Below are 20,541 nucleotides of genomic sequence, written 5' to 3'. Positions count from 1 at the left end.
GTCACATTGAGCTCAAAGGTTTTTGTGTTCGAGGGTGTACAACAGCCGGGTGGCTGCTCCTGGAGGCGCATTCCTTGCCACGCTTAGTCGGTCACAAGACTTGGACATCGTTGAACAAAAACATGGACACGCTGACTGGTCAGCCAGAAGCTTACAGGCCCACAGATTCCCCTCCTGTCTGCATCCAACATCCAACAAGTTACTCCATTTGGTCTGATCCTGTCTTGCGCGCTGCCGCTCCGAGGTTCTGTCGGGTTTTTGTTTGTTGGATTCTTCTTTTTCTTTCTTTCAATGGGGATTTCAGTTGAGCTCCTCCTTGAACATTAACATCACCGATCTGTCTGCGAAGGAATCGTGTTTTTTTCCGGGAGTTTAAAAAGCCCCTTTTGAAACTACAACTAGTTATGATTTGGTGCGTAAAGGAGGGGCGCGTGCCAAAGTGAGCCAATGCCACAGGAAGACATTGCGCCAAAGATGTCCACATTGCTCTACCACCCACTCGAAATCGATTGTATTACCTTCAAGAAGGTGGCTCCTCGTATAAATAGGGACGCGTTATTTCAAGAAAGACGGCGGTGAGCACAATCTGTTGGCTGCTCTCTCTCTCTCTCTCTCTCTCTCCCTCTCTCTCTTGTCGGGACTACAGACAACGCCTGGAAGAATTTTACGGAAGACAACTGTGTCCACTCTCCAGGACATACGCATCTTTAACGCCTAAACTAGTAAGTCTCAGATTAGATCATCTACATCTGTTTGACCCATGTACTTTGACAGAATAAATGCGAGTGTTGCGTAAAGTGGACTCCACCAGACCATTTATGGTGAATAATTCCACCTTGGGAGGAAACGTACGTTAACTCTGGCATTGATTTTGGGAATGCGAGAGAGGTAGAATAGCAAGCATTGCGCACGCATCTCTTGGGGTTAGGTGTGATGCAAAGAGCACATATTTTTGAAATTCCCCCCCAAAAATGGATATGTTTGACTTAATCGAAACCACATAACTCCTGTGTAACAAAACTTATTTTCATATGTTTGCAGACAGTGAAGTCATGCAGGTGGAGAGGAAATGGCACATACTGTTGACTATCTTCTTTCTGCTCATCACCTCGGGCCAGTGCATGGACAGCAAGGAGGTCAAGCAGAAAGAAAGAAGGACCCTGTTGGATCTAATCTTACAGGTTATCAGAGACAGCCAGCAGCGGGACAAAACCCTCTCCAGGCGCTGTAGCAGTGGACTCTTCACTTCACCCCAAGATATGAAGTTCTCTTCCCGTGAAAAGCCTTTCTATGTTCCGAGGCTGGATAACAGTAGACTCATAGGTAAGCTGATAAGATTTATTTTTAGGTCCCGATGATGAAAGCATAATCCCCATTTTGCCGTGGGAGACAGCTGTCATTTGTCTGGTCTGTACTGTACATCTTATTTAGGAGCCCTATTTGGTTTTGCTGAATGTAACCTGGTGTATGTATGTTAATCAAAGTAATACGGAGGAGACAATTAAGTTTGCTGTCCATAAATCGTAATTGGCAAGAGTATAGTCAAAAGAAATGGTGCAGTACCCACATATCTCTGTCCAGCTCAATTTAAACTTCATCTGAGTTGGACAAAGAGGTTGTGTCACATTTATCCTAATTTATCTTCCTATTTCTAAGAGATACCTTTTCACCAAAACATATTGCTCCCTCGCTCAGCTGCGATTGACTGATGGCCGGGGACGTAGATATACGTTCTATGAGTTCACGTGGGAGGAGCACCGTCACACCGAACCTGTGAATGATTCATTCAGTATGATTCATTGTGAAAGCATGAACATGAATGATGACCACCCCACACCCACTTGAGCACATTGTGACGTCCCAGAGAGCATCTCCAATCGCAAGCGTCTCTGCAAGACATTCAGACGGAGCAGAGGCTGGGCTGTGCTGTGTCGCGTCCATGTCACTTAGAGCAATACATCAGAACATAATGAGACCAGGAGAAGACCGTTCTTCATTTATCTGTGAAAAAACAAAACAACAACAACCTAATAGTCTAGAGCATGCTCAGGATTTGAGCTTCATACGCACACAAATTGACATTCAATATAATTCTCATTAAATCAAAACTTTAATTAATTTTCAATCCTCGGTTAATCACTCTCCCTGAGTGAGAGATCTGCCAGTTGTAGCTCTGCATTTTACTGACCTGTTTGAGAGCTGCTTCACAGGCATCGTCAAGCTCAAAGTCTCGGCTCCAGCTTATGCAATTGGAAAAGTGCTTTTTCTCAGACCACTGACTGGATGGAATTTATCTTTTGAGGATATTAAAAGCAGCATATTAGCAACCGGTGCATGTGACACAACCAAACATCCATGGTCACGCAAGGATAGATGCTTTGAACACAGCTAGGAGGAAGGAGAAGCATCTGTGAACCCACCATATGTTCACCCTATAGTTGTCCCCATGTGTCTCCTCCTCTATCACGATGAGCCGATGACAAGACAGACATACGATAAGGGAACATTCATTTTACAACCTGCTTCATCTGTTGTGGTTTCTCTTTTCACGTTGAAGGCAGAATAAATAAGCTTTAGACTGGCTGAGTTAGTTTTACATTTTACTGTTGTTGACGTGCATATATTAATGCCACACTGACCATTCGTAGCTGATTTTGTGTAACCCTTGCTGCTGCCATTTTCAGTGTTCACATCTGGTTTTGGCTTAATGGCACAGTGGACCCTTATACACACACACACACACACACACACACACACACACACACACATATGTCATTAATTTGATTTTAGGATAGTAAAATATACAGTATGTGCTTTTGTCTTTAGAGAGAATGACTCTCTTTAATGGCTTTCCAATTGACTACATCGTCCTGCAGTTATGTGCAGTTTTAGCATTACACACTCCTGGGGCTGGGTGCTAATATAGTGTTGGCCCAGTAACTACTTGCATGGGCTTATTCTGATGAGCATTAAATGTCCACACAATAATCTCTTCAGCCTGTGAGCATGCGGCCAGTGTGTTCAGACAGCTGGACACAGTAGAGAGGGGGTCTCTTGATGCCCATACCTGAGATGCCTCCACTTACAACAGATCTCCACAGAGAAGAATGTCACGATGTTGGTTCACTATAGAGACAAAGGGAACTCACAATGAATAATGTTCATTTAGGCTCCTGTACATAGACATTTTGTAATGCAAAATGAGTCATTTTGATGCACTAAATCATTAAGCATATGAATCAAACAATAATAATTGAATAATTATCATGCAGCATCTTGTTGAACTGAAGGATATATTTCACATTTAAGTGGCTATATTAGGACATATTCTGCACCACACTGATACATACAGCAGGGGCTGATTTTGGCACTGACAGACATTTTCATTGTGATTACTTTCTAACTTTGGGCAAGTGCTCAGCTGTTGTAAAATGACAGCCGATTGACGAGCTAACAGTGTTTTTCCTCTTCCAGAAATTGTTCCTAGAGATGTAAACATGAAAGGCAAATTCATTCAGCATTTCACAGGTAAGAAAATTGCCACCCAAGTCGACATAATGGGGGCAAACCTTTAGCCATGACTATATTTTGCCGCTGTCCTTTACAGACATTGCCAAAACTGTTTTAACTGGCAAACATCTTTTCGAGCATAGTTAACATCTTTTCCCATGCAACTTTTAGCTGTGATTTTATTTTTTCCGTTGCCCTTTTGAGAGAATCATTTTCATTCCTGTGAGCCATCATTCAGTACGCTTAAGTCGCACTGCTTGTTGTCAGACGTCAGCCAAAAATGTTGGAAACCTTTCAAATTAAACTTTTCTATTTAAAAAATGTCTTTGACTATCCAGCGTCTAAAATGCACATTCTAAAACTAGAAACTAAAGCAGTCAAATAAATGTCGTGGCATATTATGTACAATATTTTTATCTAAAACGTAATAAGGTGAAAATATAAAGTAGTGTAAACTAGTTACTGTCCACCACTGGAAGCTGACAGAATCAAGCCGAAGGCAGCGAAAGGTTAAGCTGATTATTTGTCTCGGGACCAATAAGTAGACTTCATTATTGGTGTGAAAATCTGGAAGCTTAAATGTTGGTTCAGAAACTCTTAGTGGTGATTATACCTGAATACTCAATTCTTCTGTTCACTAAGTCCGGTTGAACCCTGACTCTTTAACCCTGTCTGCGATATTGCACTGTTCACTTCCCCTTTGTGATTTCATGTTTCTCATATTTCTTATAAACTCATTGTGGGCCCTGTGCTCTGGTTACACTAACAGATTGGATAAACAGGAAATCATGAATCATTTTCACTTTGGCTGATGAGACCTTTTCTATTAAGCAGGACCAGTCAAGTTCTCGTCGGAGTGCAGAACACACTTTCATAGACTTTATCACAACACAAGGGACTGCTCAAGACCAGCATGTATGTATGCCTTCCCTCTTCCTTTAAAGGGCTCAATATCTGATCCTTTATTTCTAACATAATAATTATTATGCTTTAAAGGCCCTAAAAATCACCATTTAGCAATGTTTGAATCTGTGTTGTTTTTTGGCAGTTGGTGGGTTGTTTGCGTATTGTCAAAACAGACCCAGTGCTAAACCTTTTGAGAGCTAAACATTACCTTCCCCAAATTTTGAATTACAAATTGATATTCAATAAGCAAATGTATAAGATTTCTGGTCGATGTGAATTCGGCCTGTTAAAATGTGTACAGGAGTTGACAAAGTTTCCAAGTCGATATAAAGGGCAGTGATTTCCAAATGTCTTTTTCTGAATCTTTGCCCGTTTCATATTTCTGTGATTTGCAGGCAGTTCGACCAAAGAGTGTCATTTCAATCAGTTTTATTTTATTAGCATTTTTAAAAAGCAAATATTAGAAACTATGTGTAGCAGAATATGTTTATTTCCTTTTGTCAGTCTTGTTAATCAGCACACGATCCCTCAGATTTCTCCTGCAACCCCTTTGAGGGTCACAAACCCCAGGTTGGAAACCGCAACTACAGAAACACCCAGTGCTATAACCTCAGTTTGCCAAATAAAGGATCAATCCTCTGTGGGGTGTTTACACTTGGGAATTAAGTAGATGACAACAAGCAGACTTCGGAGAATGATTGCAGACAATGTTCATTTGTCACAGATGGATGTGTTTGGTTAGATTTGTCTTTGCTTTGGACAGGGAATCAGAGACAGAGGCCTCACTTTTGTGCTGCCCTTTGTATCTTTGATGCAGTCAAGTAAGCACAGTCTTAAAGCATTTTTATTTTTGGTCTGGTTGTAATATTCAGAAGGTAGTTTAGTTTAAGCCAGACAGAAAGACATGGTGGAGAAATACAGGCCACAACCGGTGAGGATTCATTTGGAGTTAGACTGGGAGGATGCAGATGATTGTTAAATACAACATTTGCGGTTCATTTGTCGAGCTAATTGTGCTGCAAATTTAACTGCTGATTTTAGAAAACATCGCTGATTTGTTGACTTTACATGTGGATCATGTTAAAGGGCCATTGCAATTTCTGCACAGTCAGGGTTGGCATATTGCCACACCTCTGACATCAATACTGAATCTTATGTGTTTGAGATTTGCAATGGACAATTTTTTTCTCTCCCGCTTTGATGGACACTGGCAAGTATTGAGTACTATTTAGTACATACTGTAGTATGTAATGTACGGCATGTACTTTACAGGAGTATTGTGAAAACACTAGGATGCATTATTTTTAAACATCAGGATTAAAAAATACCTGGCCTGGCAGAATGTGAAACGCAAATTTTCATTCAGTTTTGAAGAGTAAAGCTAAAGTGAGAAACATTTTGGAGCTTTATTTTCAATAGTGTCATGATGTTAACATTGATGTTTATGGCCTTTTTCCCCACTGTTTTTTTTTTTCAGATTACAAAAGATGTGCAAGATTGCTAACACGATTAGCAATGAGTCCACTCTGCATGCAATCGTAGATATTGCATGTGAGTATTCCTTGTCAACATCCCGTCACTTGTCAAAGTAAAATGGTTAATTGAGATTTCCATTTTGTATGTCACAGAAGTTACTTTGTTTTTTTCTCGACGTGGCATCGAGTAATTTCTTTGTTGTTCTTGGTCAGATTTATTTTTCTGTGAAAACTGATATTCGTATAATCAGAAACGTAACTGTGGTACATCTGTCTAACTTGTGTGTGCTGTAAGATTATCATATTTCTTAGTATTGGACACGATGAAACACTTAGCAGTCATAAATAGGTTCTCAAGTGTTTAATCTTAATTTAACCTTTGTTTGTGGCTAGTGCTGGTTGGCTGAAGTTGCAAGCAAATCAGTTTCATAACATGCAGGAGAAAGAGAGTGACATAAAGGAATGAAACACACATTAGTTAGGATGTTGAAATGATGTGGGAAAATGAACATGTGGTGTGGTCAATAATTCTAGATCCATTCTCTCCTGTATTCTTTTGCAAGAACATCAACAGGGAAGAACATGAAAGTGATACTACTAATATGTCCCCCTTTCCACTATGAATGTATTTGTTTTGTGATCACACCACATGGTCAGCAGCATACTGTATGCTCACTTACCTACTACGAATTCCCCTCCATTGGTCATTTATTCAAAATGCCCATTGAGAAATAATTTGCATGGTGAATGACCACTGATAGTAAACTGTTCTTATGTACAGTATTTGCATATGTAACCATGGTGACTATTTAAGGCTGCAACTATCGAATTTATTGATTCAGGGTTAATTTGTTGATTATTGTTACAATTAACCGATTTTAGAAAAAGTGCGTAATATTTTGCATCAAGACCCATGAGGAAGACTTTGAAAGTCTTGTGTAGTCAGACCAACAGTTCAAATTTAAAATAAGATGGGTAAAAATAATTGATAGGCAGATGGTTAATTCCCATGCATATTTTTGTAGACGGACATTAAAAGTATTTTTTGTTTCATTCTTGCTCCATGACCAACACTCGTGCAGCTTTTTATAAATATCATATAAAATAAATCATTGAATAAAAAGTGACACATCATCTGTGGGAATAGTAAGTTGGCTCTTCTCTATGCTCTTTGCGCTAATCTCAACCACACCAAACCCAAACAAAGACATTCTCAAGACGGAGGAAAAACTCCAACTATCGTCAGTGGAGTAATTGTGGACATAGTCATAGTCATCCCTTTGTTAAAGGGATGACTATGACCGTGAGTGTGACCTTCAATGACAGCAGGTCTGACACTTCACTGCTGTCTAGTCCTGGTCAACGCAATTAGTTCTACCTGCTACTGTAAGTGACGGCTGCGGAAGAGCTCGTCTACACAAGTGGCCATTTTAGTTCATTTGAGGTTTTTTTGTGGTATAGGACTTCTGGTGATTAGACAGTTGAAGAGGATGACACATTCCCCCGGTATTGAGTTTCTCTAGTGAATCAGATAATAAGATCCTGTCCGCACTGTTCTGAGAAATCGAACAAATGTATATCACAATCGAGGGGCTTTTGAAGGGATTCATTATCTAGTCATCCTTAGCATTTATGAATGAGCTTAGACATGACATGTCGTGGAAGTCAGTGAAAGTAATGACGGTCTTTGGAAGCTGACCACATCAGAAAGGCTGAGATATTAAGATGTGACTTAACCGATACTGGATGGAATAATTTTTCTCTTAAATAAAACTTAAAGGCATGCAGAAACTGCACTTGTTTAACTCTAATCCAGTTTTTTGTTTTTTTTACATTTCATTTCAGGTCAGAAAATAATGGAAGAGGGATCAACGTATTGCCAAGGAAGTGCCTTCAAATCCACAACAGTCATATGAACGTTGTTGTGTTTATAGTGTTTCTATTTTTGTTTTTCTTGTTCTTGGCATTTTTGAAAAATGCTTTTGGATGTTGCTGAATGTTTTTGAATGGGTTTGCTTTTTTAAATTTTACTGTACCTGTGTATGTACCATATACATTAGTATTTGTAAGGAAACATTAATTTAATATTAAAAACACCTATTTATTGAAAGGGTATGTATATAATAATTTCACAGCCATTAAAAAAACTGATTATTTTGTAATAAAAGTTATATCTCTAAGGATATTCTGCTGATATTATGTTCCGTAACTAATCTTAAAAGATGTATCATGCTCCATCATTGTCTTCATTACATTTTATTTGGCACTTGAGTAATTGCTGACAGTGAGAACATATGGAATGACATCAGTGGTGGTGATGCACTGCAGTATTGAACAATAAAAAATATTGAAGCACAGCATATTTTGGCATTACTGGAGACAGGGGGGAAAGAGGATAAAATGTCAAGAGGATTTAAAGTTGGATTGGCCCCGTAAAGACAGCTGGTGTGACGGGTGTCACAGCAAATTGACAAAAATCTTTTTCACTCTTAACGGTCCAGACGTTTATCCCAGCCTCGACACCATTGGGGGGGAAATGTCATATACATTTCAAGAAAAGCACTGAACATGTTACGTTTTATGAGGGTTTTTTTCTGGACCCAAAGTGCAAATAAGGCAAGGAGGTGCAGCATGGTCTCATGGCCATGTGGCAGGAACGGAGAAACCGAGGAATCCAAACACAAGTAGCGAAACACTGTGTTTGGTAAAACACACCAGGTAAGTCATTTCAAAGTAAAACAGGAAATAATGAGCTCTTGGAAAACAAGTTCACCTTCCATACAAATGAAATACTACTCCAAACCGCTAAAGGTCCAACAAGTCTCTCAAAAGGCAGACCATGACGGAACAACACTGGGTTTCATTAGGAACTTGCCACAGAGGGGATATGTTTCTTCTACTTGTTGGCCGTCTCCTTTTAAGTTTTCAGCACCCTGATGCAGCCGCCTCTGTCCCTGCCTCTCTGTGCAATTGTTATCTTTACTGATTCCCTCCTCCAACTGAAGTGCATTGCTAAATTTCTGGCAGATTTTTTTTATTTGTCACATAGCTGTCAAATATCTTACACTTGAGCAACTCAAGCTCAGCAGAAGCAAATTGACTTTGGATCGGGCCAGGAGATGCTTAGTGAACTACCTAGGTAATCACATGAGCAAGGCATTTTATATGTTTATAGTTTTCTTTGGAGATTGTCTAAATTGTGTACATATATCCTCATGTATATGTAAATCAATCTTTGTTTTATTAACTTCATGAAAGCAATATTTTGCCTTTCGGAAGGCTTGGCAAATCTCTTTGGCAAGAGTTTTCTTGTACAGTTGACAAAAGCATTTCAGGAAGCATAACTTGAAAACAAAATTTCTTCCAGACCATCAGAATCCGTTAAATGAAGTGTGCCTGGTGTTTGAGGTCTCGAGCCTCAGCCCATATGTTAAAAATACCCGACTTGACTTGTAGTTGTGCCAGGCAAGGGAAGTGTTTCTTGCTAATTTGCCTTTTTAAGCTTTGTTAAACGAAAATAGTAAAACTGTGAATGAGGATTTTATGAGATTAAAACAAGCAGAGCTGTCACGTCCTCGCGGTGACTTTCTAATGGTGGATAAAAGTATCAGAGCTGCCATTTAATGAAACGACTGGATCAATGTGTGTTTCTGCAAGGAGTTTAAATTACCTACCCTTACAGTGACAGTGCTATAAAGTCCTGACAAAACAAACAGGATCCAACAGTCTTGTCATGTTGCATTATATTGTACTGAAATATGTGCCTAGGGAATAGTTCCGGTGATTGTCTGCTGTCTTTATTTGGGTAGTGAAATAAATATTGAGCCACACACACACACATAGGGGTACTGATAGACCACGTTCTGAAGAAAACATACGCTAAAGCCAAAGATTACAACAGCTCAGTTCTCACGCCAGCACGTCTGTACAGACTCAACAGAAACAAATTGTTTCAGTGGATCTTGCATTAATCAGCGAACGTTTGGTTTGTTGTTACTCCGCTGAAAAAAATTAGTCCTCCGGAGAAGCTGCCAATGCAAAACATTGTCAACTGAAATTACATTGAAAGAATGTGTTTTCTTGATGTACAGATCTTATCGCTGGGGTTCTGACCTCAGTCCACATCGTGTTCTCAACTTGATATGAGACGGTGTTGTTCGGAAGAGTCATGAAATGTGTGCTATTTTCTCTTCCATAAATCCCAACTTCCTCAGAGACGCAACACCCTCGCTTAGATATGTGAGCCCCTTCAAATGTCTGGCGGGTCAAACCTGCAAAACCAAATCATGACCAAAAAGTAACTCCTTTTTATTTACCTTGTTTTTTCCGTAACGGCACAGTTGAAAAGCCTCCTGTCCGGTCCAACACATCATGATTACTGCAACGATTAATGGAAATGGGTGATACTTTTTAAAATTTTGACCGATGTATAAAATGATTAGGAAGCTAAAAATACAGTTTGCTTCTTGTGGGGATACACCGGGGATCCCTTCCCCTCTGGGTAGACGGGGCAGGGACACCAGATCCTAATCTAAGTTGGATATCACTTATCTGGAGACAAACAGCACAGATTAGGAGAGGAGACAGAAGATGCACCGGGGACAGCATGTGGGATCTAACACAATTATACACAGGCTCTAAATCCCTCCTCCGAATCCTCTGAGAAATGCTGGTGCAATAAATAGTAAATACAGACCAAAGCCGGGCTGCAACGCAATAAAGCTCAGCGACAGGGAGAAGGGACACCTTAATGCTTTGACTACAAGCTCGTCACTGTTCTTCGAAACAGACTCACCTTTTTTTTAACCATTCAATCTGTGATTCGGACTGACAGTATCACTCTTCGATAGAGTAAACACCAGCTCACAGAGTCAATGGAGTGTTCTGATTCTTGTCTTTAAATTGGCTTTGAAATTATACACACATTTGTAATTTGGTTATGCCCTTGGCACTTATTAAAATATTTCATGCACCAACTGTTTCAGGGTAGATTATGACTAGCATGTAACCTAAAACCTAAACTTGGTTCCTGGTGACGTATTCCGCCACCCGCGGAAGAATTTTGTGGCAAAAGTAAACACTTTAATCCAATTTCTTAGACCCAAAGGCCTCTTTCAAGCAAACCATCCTTATTTGTGGGGATGGCAGTAGCCTTGATGGCTGTAAAATTGCTGTAGAGGGCTCATTGATTCACTCCATGTCTCATGATTAATTCATGGATCTTCCTATGCATTTTGTGGAGTGTATAAACCCCTACAGTACATGAGTCACCAATCACATACATTAAAGAAAAATACAGGAACGATGAATGAGTTATAGTGATTAAAGTGAGATCAAAATGGAAAATGTTCTGGATATGACAGTTTTAACTGAGAGAAGTTCAGAGAAGAGGTTCATCGTGTGCTGTTGGTCTGGATCCACGTTGGCCCCTACACAAGATAATATGAACTCTGGTCCACGTTGCACACGACAGTTTGATGGGGAGTGAGTTGCTGCAGCCTTGTCTGTGCGCCAGCTGCAGTGTCTTTGATCCCATGAGCTGGAGGTATTGGCACAGGTCTGCCTGCCACCCACTCTGCATGCCCCTCACTGTGTGTGCTATGACGTTTGCCATGGTTGATACTGAAGGCACTAATTCACTGCAAGGCATCTTTCAGCGGAATCTTGTTTTTCTTTTCCACCCTGACGCTTCACACAAGAGTTAATTTACAATTAGCTCCAAGTTTTTTTATTTATTTATTTTTTATTTTTTGGGGGGAGGGGGGGGCAAAAGCATATTGCAAAACTAAGAATGTTGTGCATAATGTATACGTTTGTTTGTTGTATTCATCATTCAGTAATTCATGATTTAAATTCATATTTTAACAGATTTACTTTTACAAGCTGCTATGCTATACCATCATAATGCAGTTTGTGAAAACTACATGTCAACCTCTACGAGGCTAACGAACTAAGAGAAATGCCTCACTGTCTACTGCACTAAAGTTCAACAGCGTCACAAACATCCTCTGAAATGAAATCCACGTTGTCTGAAACAGTTTCAACTAACACGTTTTAACATGTAACACTAAACATGAACAACCTTCGTGTATGATTAATTGCAGGACTGTTGTGCTAGACTGCATTAGTTTTAGCTCGGTCGACCTAATTAACTGGCAACTTGGTGTAGATGACAATGGTTGCAGAAGCACTTATATTTTCAAGATAAGATTTTGCTCTATTTTAGACGACTCAAAAACAATATATAAATAATATAGTAATAATAATGAAGTATATATATCTACTTAATTTACATAACTACATAACTAAATGTATGTATAATACTTATACCAATATTCCAATGTTTAATTGTATTTACAAGGACTGATTCAACATTGTTCATCATGTTCTCGATGTAACAGCAGCTTCATGAAAAAAAAATCAACAAAAAGCACTTGTGCTTAGTGACAGAAGTGTTTATAAAGCCAACGTGATGGAGGGATGTACAGTAAGAGAGTGACACAAAACAAGAGCTACCGAGTCATTTAAGAGGTGTGACAAATATGAAAATTCAACAAGGCAATCATAAGTAGCAGGTGAGTATAACATTCAGTGTCTTGTGTCTGGAGCCTTTAACGGGGGCCGGTTTCAGAAAGAAGGTTTGTTAATCCTAAAATTAGGTAAACTCTGGGTTTTCCATTCTAGAAAAGAGAAGTAAAACTATAACCTGCTCGCTGGCAGGTGTTCTTCAACCAACCCTGAGGCTATCTCTGTTTCCTCCTGCCAAGTGTGAAGAGGCTGTCCGACATAGTTTTTCATCAGTTTTTTCCGATTCACACAGTAATATAATGTCGATTGTGTGATATTTGTGTGTGAGCGTGTTTGTAGTGCACTTGAAAAGACTTAACATGTAAAAGCTGGACAAAATGTAGTTTATAGTCTGAAATTTGCAAATACTGTCTGAACTTGATTTCACAGCACTCGTCTACTCTATTTAAAACAACTACATGTTGAAATATAATCATTTAATGCTGTTCAGACAGATTTTTATATATTACAAAGAATCTAGATACTCTTTCAACTGCAATTTACCTGTTGCCATGGTGAATTGTAGTATTTGAGCTCCATTGATGATGGCTTTTTTTTTTTTTTCATTCACCAGGCACATGCTAAATTTATTGATCTAAATCTGATCAGCTTTTCTGGAACTGAAATTTCCCATCTCAGGCTTCATTGATCATTAGACACAGGGTTTGTTGAACTATTTTCTGAAACAAGACCTGCCTGCCTCTGTCTCACGCACACAGGCACATGGACACAGTCAGTATTTATATAATGTAATCTTCAAACGGCATGAAATGAAATACAATACAAACTGACAGATCACCTAATTTCAAGATTATGATACTTGCTAATGTAATAAAGGGAATTTCAAAAGCAAACTTTGTTGTTGAATTTGTTATGATATGGTGGGAAAATATTCAATAAGGTTTATAATCAGCAGTAGGCAGGCAAATATAAATATATATATATAAACAATTAAGAAAGGCAGAGAAAAGGCAACTGTGGTCAATACTACAAGTAGCATGTACCTTTTACCTTCAACATATAAGAGTCTCCATACAGCCTATTCATTTTCACACATTATTGCTAAACATTTTTTAAAAAACTAAATTATTTCAGCTTCTGAAATATAATTTTATTGACAACAGCATGAGACTGTGTGGCTGATATGATTTGCCATGTCCTATTATGGGCCCAGAGTCCTCCAGCTGTACATACATGATGCGATAGGTAACATCTCCGCCCTTGTGTCATGTAAACGAACGGCAGAACAAAATCAAATTTGCCACCAAGAGATGAGAAAATTAATGCTGAAATATATGGACACATATGAAAAAATTTAAATATTGTGTGTAAAAATAAAAAAAATGTGCATTGGTGATGCATAATGTTTATTGTTGGTTAAGGGTCCTGGCAGTAATAAAAATATCATCAAACCATGTGATGAGTCAGAGAATAGGCTCTGTGTCATTCCAACTGACAAACGCATTGGTCCACCTGAAAAAAACCCAACAAAAACAAACATTTACTACTTTATGGTCGTGTGGCTCCACCAATCAAGTAGAAGGTATGCTGTTAAATAATGGCCAAAAAGTGTTGTTGCATAACATTATGATATCACAGTGAATTTGATCTTTGACCTTTAAATATAAAATGTTGTCACTCATTATTTTCATCCTATTGGGATATTTTATCCTATTAATCCCACTCGTAATCCTTTTGTGACATCAGAGAGACCTTGACCTTTGACCACCCAATTCTAGTCATTTCATCCTTGAGTCCAAGTGAACATTTGTGCCTGATTTAAAGAAATTCCCTCAATGCATTCCTGAGATGTCACGTTCACAAGGCCAAACAACAAACATGCTTTGTGAGGTCACTGCAATTTTGACCTCTGACTTTCGACCTCCAAATTCAAATCGGTTTTCTCTTTGAGTCCAAATGGACATTTGTTCCAGATGTAATGTAATTCCCTCCTGGCATTCCTGATATATTTCATACACAAGAATGTGATGTTATTGTGACCTTGACCTTTGACCCCCAACATTTAATCAGAGTGCATGTGAACATTTGTGCAAAATTTGAAGACATTTTGTCAAGGCGATCTTGAGGCATCACACTCAAAAGGCCTTGGTGAGGCCTTACTGAAATATTGCCTTCACGAGAATCAGACAGACGATTGAACAGACGGACGAACGGTCAGCCCAATATTATAACACCTTCAGCCAGGTAGGACCCAGGCACAAAATATCTTTTACAACTTAAAGCTCTCTGTAGATAATGAAAGGAATTTGAACAGCAATAAATGACAAAAACTTGTGTCAACTTCTTTGGATGTTTTTGTCTGGGTGTATGACCCGTGTTACCTTGTTCGAATACAGTGCTCCAGTGGGGGAGTGAGATCGTTGTCAAGCTCCGGACAGGTCATGGCGGACTTGCCTACAGCTACAAATGCAAACACTTAATTAGCATTTTCATTTTAGACATACTAACAATTAGTTCCACAGCAAACTAACTTCACACTATTCAGGAATCAACGTGGGGAAAGATCCTGAGGATTCAGACAGACATCAAAATAACAACTGTATATTTAAAATGTACTCAGAATGGCTTGCACTACATAATCACTGGGTGTTCACATTATAAAAAAATTATAAGGACCATGACATCAAAAACATAAAGTACATGTGCACTGAGAAATGTGGGTAAAACCACGTACACACAGTGAGCCGGATCTCCTCCTGTTGATTGGCCAGTCCATCATAATAGTAGAGGTCAAACTCCAGATCTCTGTCCGGATTAGTCAACAGCTCCCTCTGCAGGCCAAACAGCACGCTGAAGTGGCTTTCACTGCACACCACCCAGATGGGGAAATGGGGAGTCTTCATGTAAACTCCTACCTTAAATAAACAAAATAAAACAGAGCCAAACAGCCAAAGTAGTATATTTGTTGACTATCATATGAATAACAGACTTTCATTCCATAACAGCCTTAAGGACATTCGTTGCTGTAATTATGGGGACATCTGTGCACCACAGATGTGAGGGGGGGGGGGGGGGGGGGGGGGGGGGGGGGGGGGCAGTCAGCAATGTGTCTCACCTTACAGATGTTATAATGTTCAAATAAGGACAGCAGGCCAACATCACAGCGGGTTTTGATTCCCTTGAGTAAAGTCATGTTTCCATTGCCTGAGTCTAACTCCACGTCATTGTCAAAGACGTTAGAAACTGCTCTGCCACAGAGCAATAAGTTGACCAGCTCCTAATGAGTAAAAACAGAAAGGCGAAATTTTTGAGTATTGCATCGATTAAAATATCTTTTGTGTCTCACTGAGAATCATCTTTTGTTGTGCCATCAACAAACTCTACGTCCTGCGGGCACATCTGTTGCATGATCATAGTGCATTTTTAAGTGTTTGGTTTAATTTATCTGTTACAAATATTTGCAGTTGCTGATTGAAGAGCTGTTTGTTGGTTTATAAATATGACATGGCTTTGAAGCAACGGTTCAACACTGCCAGTTAAAAACTGTACTATTGACTTTGACAGCAGCAGACGTGAAGAAATACGAGCAAACAAATGCCTTTCACACTTGGCATGCACGGACTATTTCAACACGATGAAGTCCCTACACCAGTGTCACACAAACACGCAGAGCCCCTGAACGATTTGACGTCAAACCTGAGTGCAGTAACCATGGGCTCCAATGAGCGTGGTGGTGGGCACATCCATATCCTCTCTTATTCTTCAAAAAAAAAAAAGAGAAGGTATATTTTTAAAGTTCATAGCCATCTCTACTGTACATATTGTTGAGTAATTGTGTTGAAGAGGCTTTACATACTTTTCAATAGATCGGGACAGCACGGCAGAAATGGTCAGCAGAATGCATCCTAACACGCCGGCCTCAAACTGTGGAAAAAACAGATGGATAGAACTGAAAAAGTTCTTCATATTAAGAGGCCAAACTTACTGGGGAAGATGATATTGAGTCGCTCACCTGCTCAATGTGCCGCTCTAAAAGCAAATGCAGGTCCGTGATGCTGTCCACAGAGAAAAATGTTATCTACAACAAAAATAAAACGGCGTTGAAAATAACAATGTTGCTGCAAATAAGGCATAGCCGGTAGAGACGAAGATTTCAAGTAATGTTTGGAACTAACTAAAAATAGAAACAAAGATAATTACCGGTGTGCAATTTGCTTTTGCAAATTGAAAAGTGGCTCAATAACCCAAATATTTTAGTTATGGTGATCTCTAACTTTACTTCAACACATACTTTTCAATGGTGTCTCTGCTGTGGTGGGTCCATACCTTTTCAAACACTCCTTCAGATTTGTAATGCCCTGTTGGGGTGAAATGATTTCTTCCTGAACTTCTGTTAAAAAGAATCAAATAGGTTAAATCAATGCTCCAAATGATCAGGCAAATCCATCAGGTATTTTTGGGATGAATGGGTCTGCCAGAGTGCAGATAAAGGGAAGGATGGTGGTGGGACATCTGAGTTGAACTTTATATGAACTTTTCAACAAAGCAATCTAAGTGGATCTTGCTGTGTATTACTAGACGATGTAGAGGATTAAAGAGTAAAGTCTCACAGTGCAACAGTGGCTCGTTTTTCCTCGCCAGCTCTCCACAGGATTTCAGCCACAGCTAAAACCAGACACTTTTTTCTGGCGTGGCTGGAAGGTGTTAACCTCCTGAGAACAGACGAGAACGGGCATTTGAATGAAAAGCAGTTCGTCCGGAGTAATATTACAGTTCATATCAAAGTTCAGGGGTCGGTTCTTATATCAGTGGCTAAACACGCCTTGATATGATTTAATGGCTGTAAAAAGGAATCAAGTGATTCCACTCGGGCACCGTGAGGTCACGAGAACAGGCAAGAGCTCTGAATTGAAGGATAACGTACTGAAGGCCTTCATTCCTGCTCTCAGTGTTCTCAAACAGCAGTTTCTTCAGAACAATTGCTTGGACTGATGCCAGAACTCCACAAGGACCACCCTTGATAATAAATACACAGAGGACAAATATAAGTATATAAGACGCGATTCCACAATTCAATAAATCGTACGAAAATCTGTGTGCCGGATTACTGAATTTTAGCAAGATTGCACCGTCGAGACAACCTTTTTCTGCACAATTCCATAACTTAGGTCATGCGTCTCTGAGAATGAGAAGCCCTGATTCCTCCACTCAACGCTGAAACAACTCAGACTGGAACCAAGAAGAACCGCTTTCAATTCCTGGGGAAAAACAGAAACAGAAAAACACTCGGGAAAATTAAAGGCAACTGCAGAAACAACTGTCCCTAGCGTTTCTAAAGAAACCCTGTCATAAATCACCCACCATGGCGATGTGTTGGTCCATCGGGCGGCCTGCACACTCGTGTTCCATGATGGTTCTCGGAAAGGACACTTTGGAGAAGTCTCGAAGAGTGTCATCATCATCATCAAAATCATCTGGAAAAACAGTCGCAAACCATCAGCTCTGACAGATCCAGGGCAACAAAGTCACAGACAAGGGATAAAGCCTTTTTTTTACAACATTTTACTACATTACACAGAGAACCTACCTAAGAGCATTTCGGACACATCCAAGTCAGGCACATTTGGCCTGGTCTTTACCCTACAAAAAGGACACGATATAAGAACTTTAAACATAAGCATGGAAATCAGTAGTCAAACATGCTCAACTGTATAAAACGATTCAGTCACAGATTATCATGTGTCTAACATCTTAAAGCTGTTTACTTTCTTGTCGTGATTGAATCTTGTTCCTCTTTTTCCAAGCTGTTTTCACTCTGCATTCTCTCTGGTGCACTCCACAACTCCCGTCTCCCTCCTACACAGTAAGCTGAGCTGATTTCAGTTAGACCACTTTCAAAGCTTTTTGGACGGGAGCCAGTCACTAAGAGATCCCTCGACTGCCTGTGTTCTTCTTGTTTTCTAAGCAGCAGCTGGGGTGCTTCTATCCTTCGACTTGGCCTTTTTTTGTTTGATTCCTTAAAATGAAAAACACCAGGTGAGGAAAAGGGAATACTACAAATAGGGGATCAACATTCCGTTGTTCTAAGAACTGCATCAGAAGTTCAGTACCTGAGCTGTGCTTGCTATTGGCCCAGCCATCATGCCACGTGTAATTCGATTAGTTTTGCTCCTTTGGGTGTGCTCAGTGACGGGAGTCTTCCTTTCTGGTTCTCTCCTCGTGAAGCTCTCATTGCCCTGGACGGGAGCCAGCAGTGGATTGCCTTTGTGGTCTTCTGAGCCAAAGGCCCAGAAACACGTTTGATTATTGCTAGACAGACAGTCCGTTTCCGGCATTAATGAGGTATATGTGGGTTGAAAAGAGCAGGTTTCATCTAGGTGAGACCTGTGAGACACGTAAATCCCATATAAGTTCAAAACAATCTTCAAATAGTCAAACACAGCAACCGAATAATCAAATATATTTCTTGTGAAATACCTAAATTTGATGTGTTTGCTGAGAACAAAGTCTGCGGTGCTGTCCTCCGTCTTGGTGCCATTCGTCGCTGCTGGCGTTGCGGCAGGAGAAGCAGCGGACCCGGAGGCTGAAGCAGACCGCAGTGGACGACTGTCACTGCCGGGGATCATGTCAGCATTCGGACCCGCAATGTGATGCTTCACAATAATCTCCAGCAGTGTTTTCAGGGGGGAGCTCTGAACCTGCAATGACACAGATGACAGCCTCGGACTTTTGTTTGAATTGTTCACTTGAACAGCGGCTGTAATGCAGCGTTCCTGTCCTGACCACCCACCTGGTACCTGTGCCCTGGTCGCCAGTCAGAGACACGGTGGGACGCCATGTTTTTTTTGTTGACGTTTGACGTCATTTGGACATTTAAACTGAGGACGTCTCCCGACGAACAGCAGCACGACACTCACCTTGTTCCCTCTGTAGAGACTCTCTATGTTGAGGATCTGCCGCAGGTGCGACCTGTTGTTGACGCTGGCCTCTGTGCGCGGATGCTCCTCGTCCATACAGGCGATGGTCCTCTTCAGCCCCTGCACAGTAAACACCTCCATGAGCGGCAGGCAAAACTTTTTATTTGATTTTAACCACGGTCACGGAAGCTGAGTGCACCGCCAAACAGAACACACGGGGTCAAACGCAATACATTGGTCTCACAGTTTAAACTTTATTTGTGTCGTAAGAGCAAAAAAGAAATATGGATTTGGACGCAGCATCGCCGTTAACGCTTACTGCGTGTCGCAGGCTAACGCTAGCGATGTTAGCGTGTGTCGTTAGCATGCTCACCACCTAGCGTTAGCCCGCTTACCTTTCTACTCAGGTATTCCCGCACGACGGACGAAGAAACCTCTTCGACTGAAACAGCCATGACGGGGATGTAGATCGATTCTGACAGATATTCAACAAGAGGTCTGTTCTGCCCACGTCCGCCCCCTAACGCACCGGACCAGCAAGCTGCGGCGGCGGGACGTTGCGCAGATCTGCAGCAGGTCGACGAGGCGGCGGACCGTGTGAGAGGACCGGTCCGTGTGCGCTGTAGATCCGTGAAACTGCGCGCGGCGCTCAGATATGTTGTTCGGCAACGTGCGTTTCCATAGTGACGCGGGTCGCTCCGCTCCCCCCTGCCACGGATATGGTGAGTGGATGAGCTGCACCAATATGGCGGCCAGGTTCCTTCCTATGGAAAATGCTCACCTGTGTAAATTCACGTTGCTGCCTCCTCATCGCGCTGGAAACAGAGAATTTTTTTAGTTTAATTTTAATTTTATTTTTTTAAATTTTTTATGCAGACTGTTTCATTAGGTGATATTCTCTGTATTTCAGGAAAATTTGAATAGGAAAATTACCAGATCATAATGATACTGATAATCTGATCTTTAATTCTAACAGGTGTCAGGTGTTATCAGAATGGTATGAACTGGGCTTTTAGTTATGTTAGACATACTGAAACATCAAGAGGAGGTAGCAGATTAATTGTGACTATACAGAACATTCAGCTTACATAAACAAAATATTGCATATAAACTCTACTAGGACCAATGACAGAGACTATTCTTCACCTGGCTTCCCTCTGAAAATCACTCATAGCAGTCTGGATGTGACGATATATAATAATAAA

General features: G+C 40.5%; 2 protein-coding genes across 7 annotated transcripts; one reads left to right on the top strand and one right to left on the bottom strand.

The window, feature by feature from the left end:
* Positions 1–171: 171 nt before the first annotated feature.
* alkal1 (ALK and LTK ligand 1) lies at positions 172–8,242 on the top strand. Of its 4 annotated transcripts, none has more exons than XM_035648159.2 (6): positions 175–722; positions 1,042–1,323; positions 3,475–3,528; positions 4,342–4,425; positions 5,894–5,967; positions 7,737–8,242. In XM_035648159.2, the coding sequence occupies exons 2-5, from the start codon at positions 1,053–1,055 to the stop codon at positions 5,956–5,958; spliced, it is 474 nt and encodes a 157-aa protein (XP_035504052.1). In that variant the 5' UTR covers positions 175–722; positions 1,042–1,052; the 3' UTR covers positions 5,959–5,967; positions 7,737–8,242. The 4 variants fall into 4 exon arrangements, with proteins under 4 accessions (XP_035504050.1, XP_035504051.1, XP_035504052.1 ...); XM_047336918.1 differs by having other exon boundaries at positions 178–722; positions 4,345–4,425; XM_035648157.2 differs by lacking the exon at positions 5,894–5,967 and having other exon boundaries at positions 172–722.
* Positions 8,243–12,325: 4,083 nt separating this feature from the next.
* On the bottom strand, positions 12,326–20,113 carry mindy4 (MINDY lysine 48 deubiquitinase 4). 3 transcript variants are annotated; one of them, XM_035647982.2, is made up of 18 exons: positions 19,732–20,109; positions 19,337–19,456; positions 18,897–19,117; positions 18,530–18,803; positions 18,185–18,435; positions 18,007–18,059; positions 17,781–17,893; positions 17,561–17,677; positions 17,344–17,435; positions 17,030–17,131; positions 16,746–16,809; positions 16,432–16,497; positions 16,276–16,343; positions 16,116–16,179; positions 15,535–15,696; positions 15,154–15,334; positions 14,801–14,879; positions 12,326–13,931 (listed from the first exon to the last, which is right to left on the bottom strand). In XM_035647982.2, the coding sequence occupies exons 1-18, from the start codon at positions 19,789–19,791 to the stop codon at positions 13,883–13,885; spliced, it is 2,136 nt and encodes a 711-aa protein (XP_035503875.2). In that variant the 5' UTR covers positions 19,792–20,109; the 3' UTR covers positions 12,326–13,882. The 3 variants fall into 3 exon arrangements, with proteins under 3 accessions (XP_035503875.2, XP_047192801.1, XP_047192802.1); XM_047336845.1 differs by lacking the exon at positions 15,535–15,696 and having other exon boundaries at positions 19,732–20,111; XM_047336846.1 differs by lacking the exons at positions 12,326–13,931; positions 14,801–14,879 and having other exon boundaries at positions 15,181–15,330; positions 19,732–20,113.
* Between the last annotated feature and the right edge of the window lie 428 nt (positions 20,114–20,541).

This window comes from Scophthalmus maximus, chromosome 13 (assembly GCF_022379125.1).
Source record: "Scophthalmus maximus strain ysfricsl-2021 chromosome 13, ASM2237912v1, whole genome shotgun sequence".
Taxonomy (NCBI): Eukaryota; Metazoa; Chordata; class Actinopteri; order Pleuronectiformes; family Scophthalmidae; genus Scophthalmus; species Scophthalmus maximus.
This window is presented reverse-complemented; position numbering and strand designations above follow the sequence as displayed.

Coding starts and splice junctions, on each gene's coding strand:
- alkal1 (XM_035648157.2), top strand. CDS start 1,053: ATGCAGGTGGAGAGGAAATGGCACATACTGTTGACTATCTTCTTTCTG. Junction 1,324..3,474: donor GGATAACAGTAGACTCATAG/GTAAGCTGATAA, acceptor TTCCTCTTCCAG/AAATTGTTCCTAGAGATGTA. Junction 4,426..7,736: donor GGACTGCTCAAGACCAGCAT/GTATGTATGCCT, acceptor ATTTCATTTCAG/GTCAGAAAATAATGGAAGAG.
- mindy4 (XM_035647982.2), bottom strand. CDS start 19,791: ATGGCTGTTTCAGTCGAAGAGGTTTCTTCGTCCGTCGTGCGGGAATAC. Junction 19,457..19,731: donor GGGAATACCTGAGTAGAAAG/GTAAGCGGGCTA, acceptor TTTACTGTGCAG/GGGCTGAAGAGGACCATCGC. Junction 15,335..15,534: donor AACATTATAACATCTGTAAG/GTGAGACACATT, acceptor TGTTTATTTAAG/GTAGGAGTTTACATGAAGAC.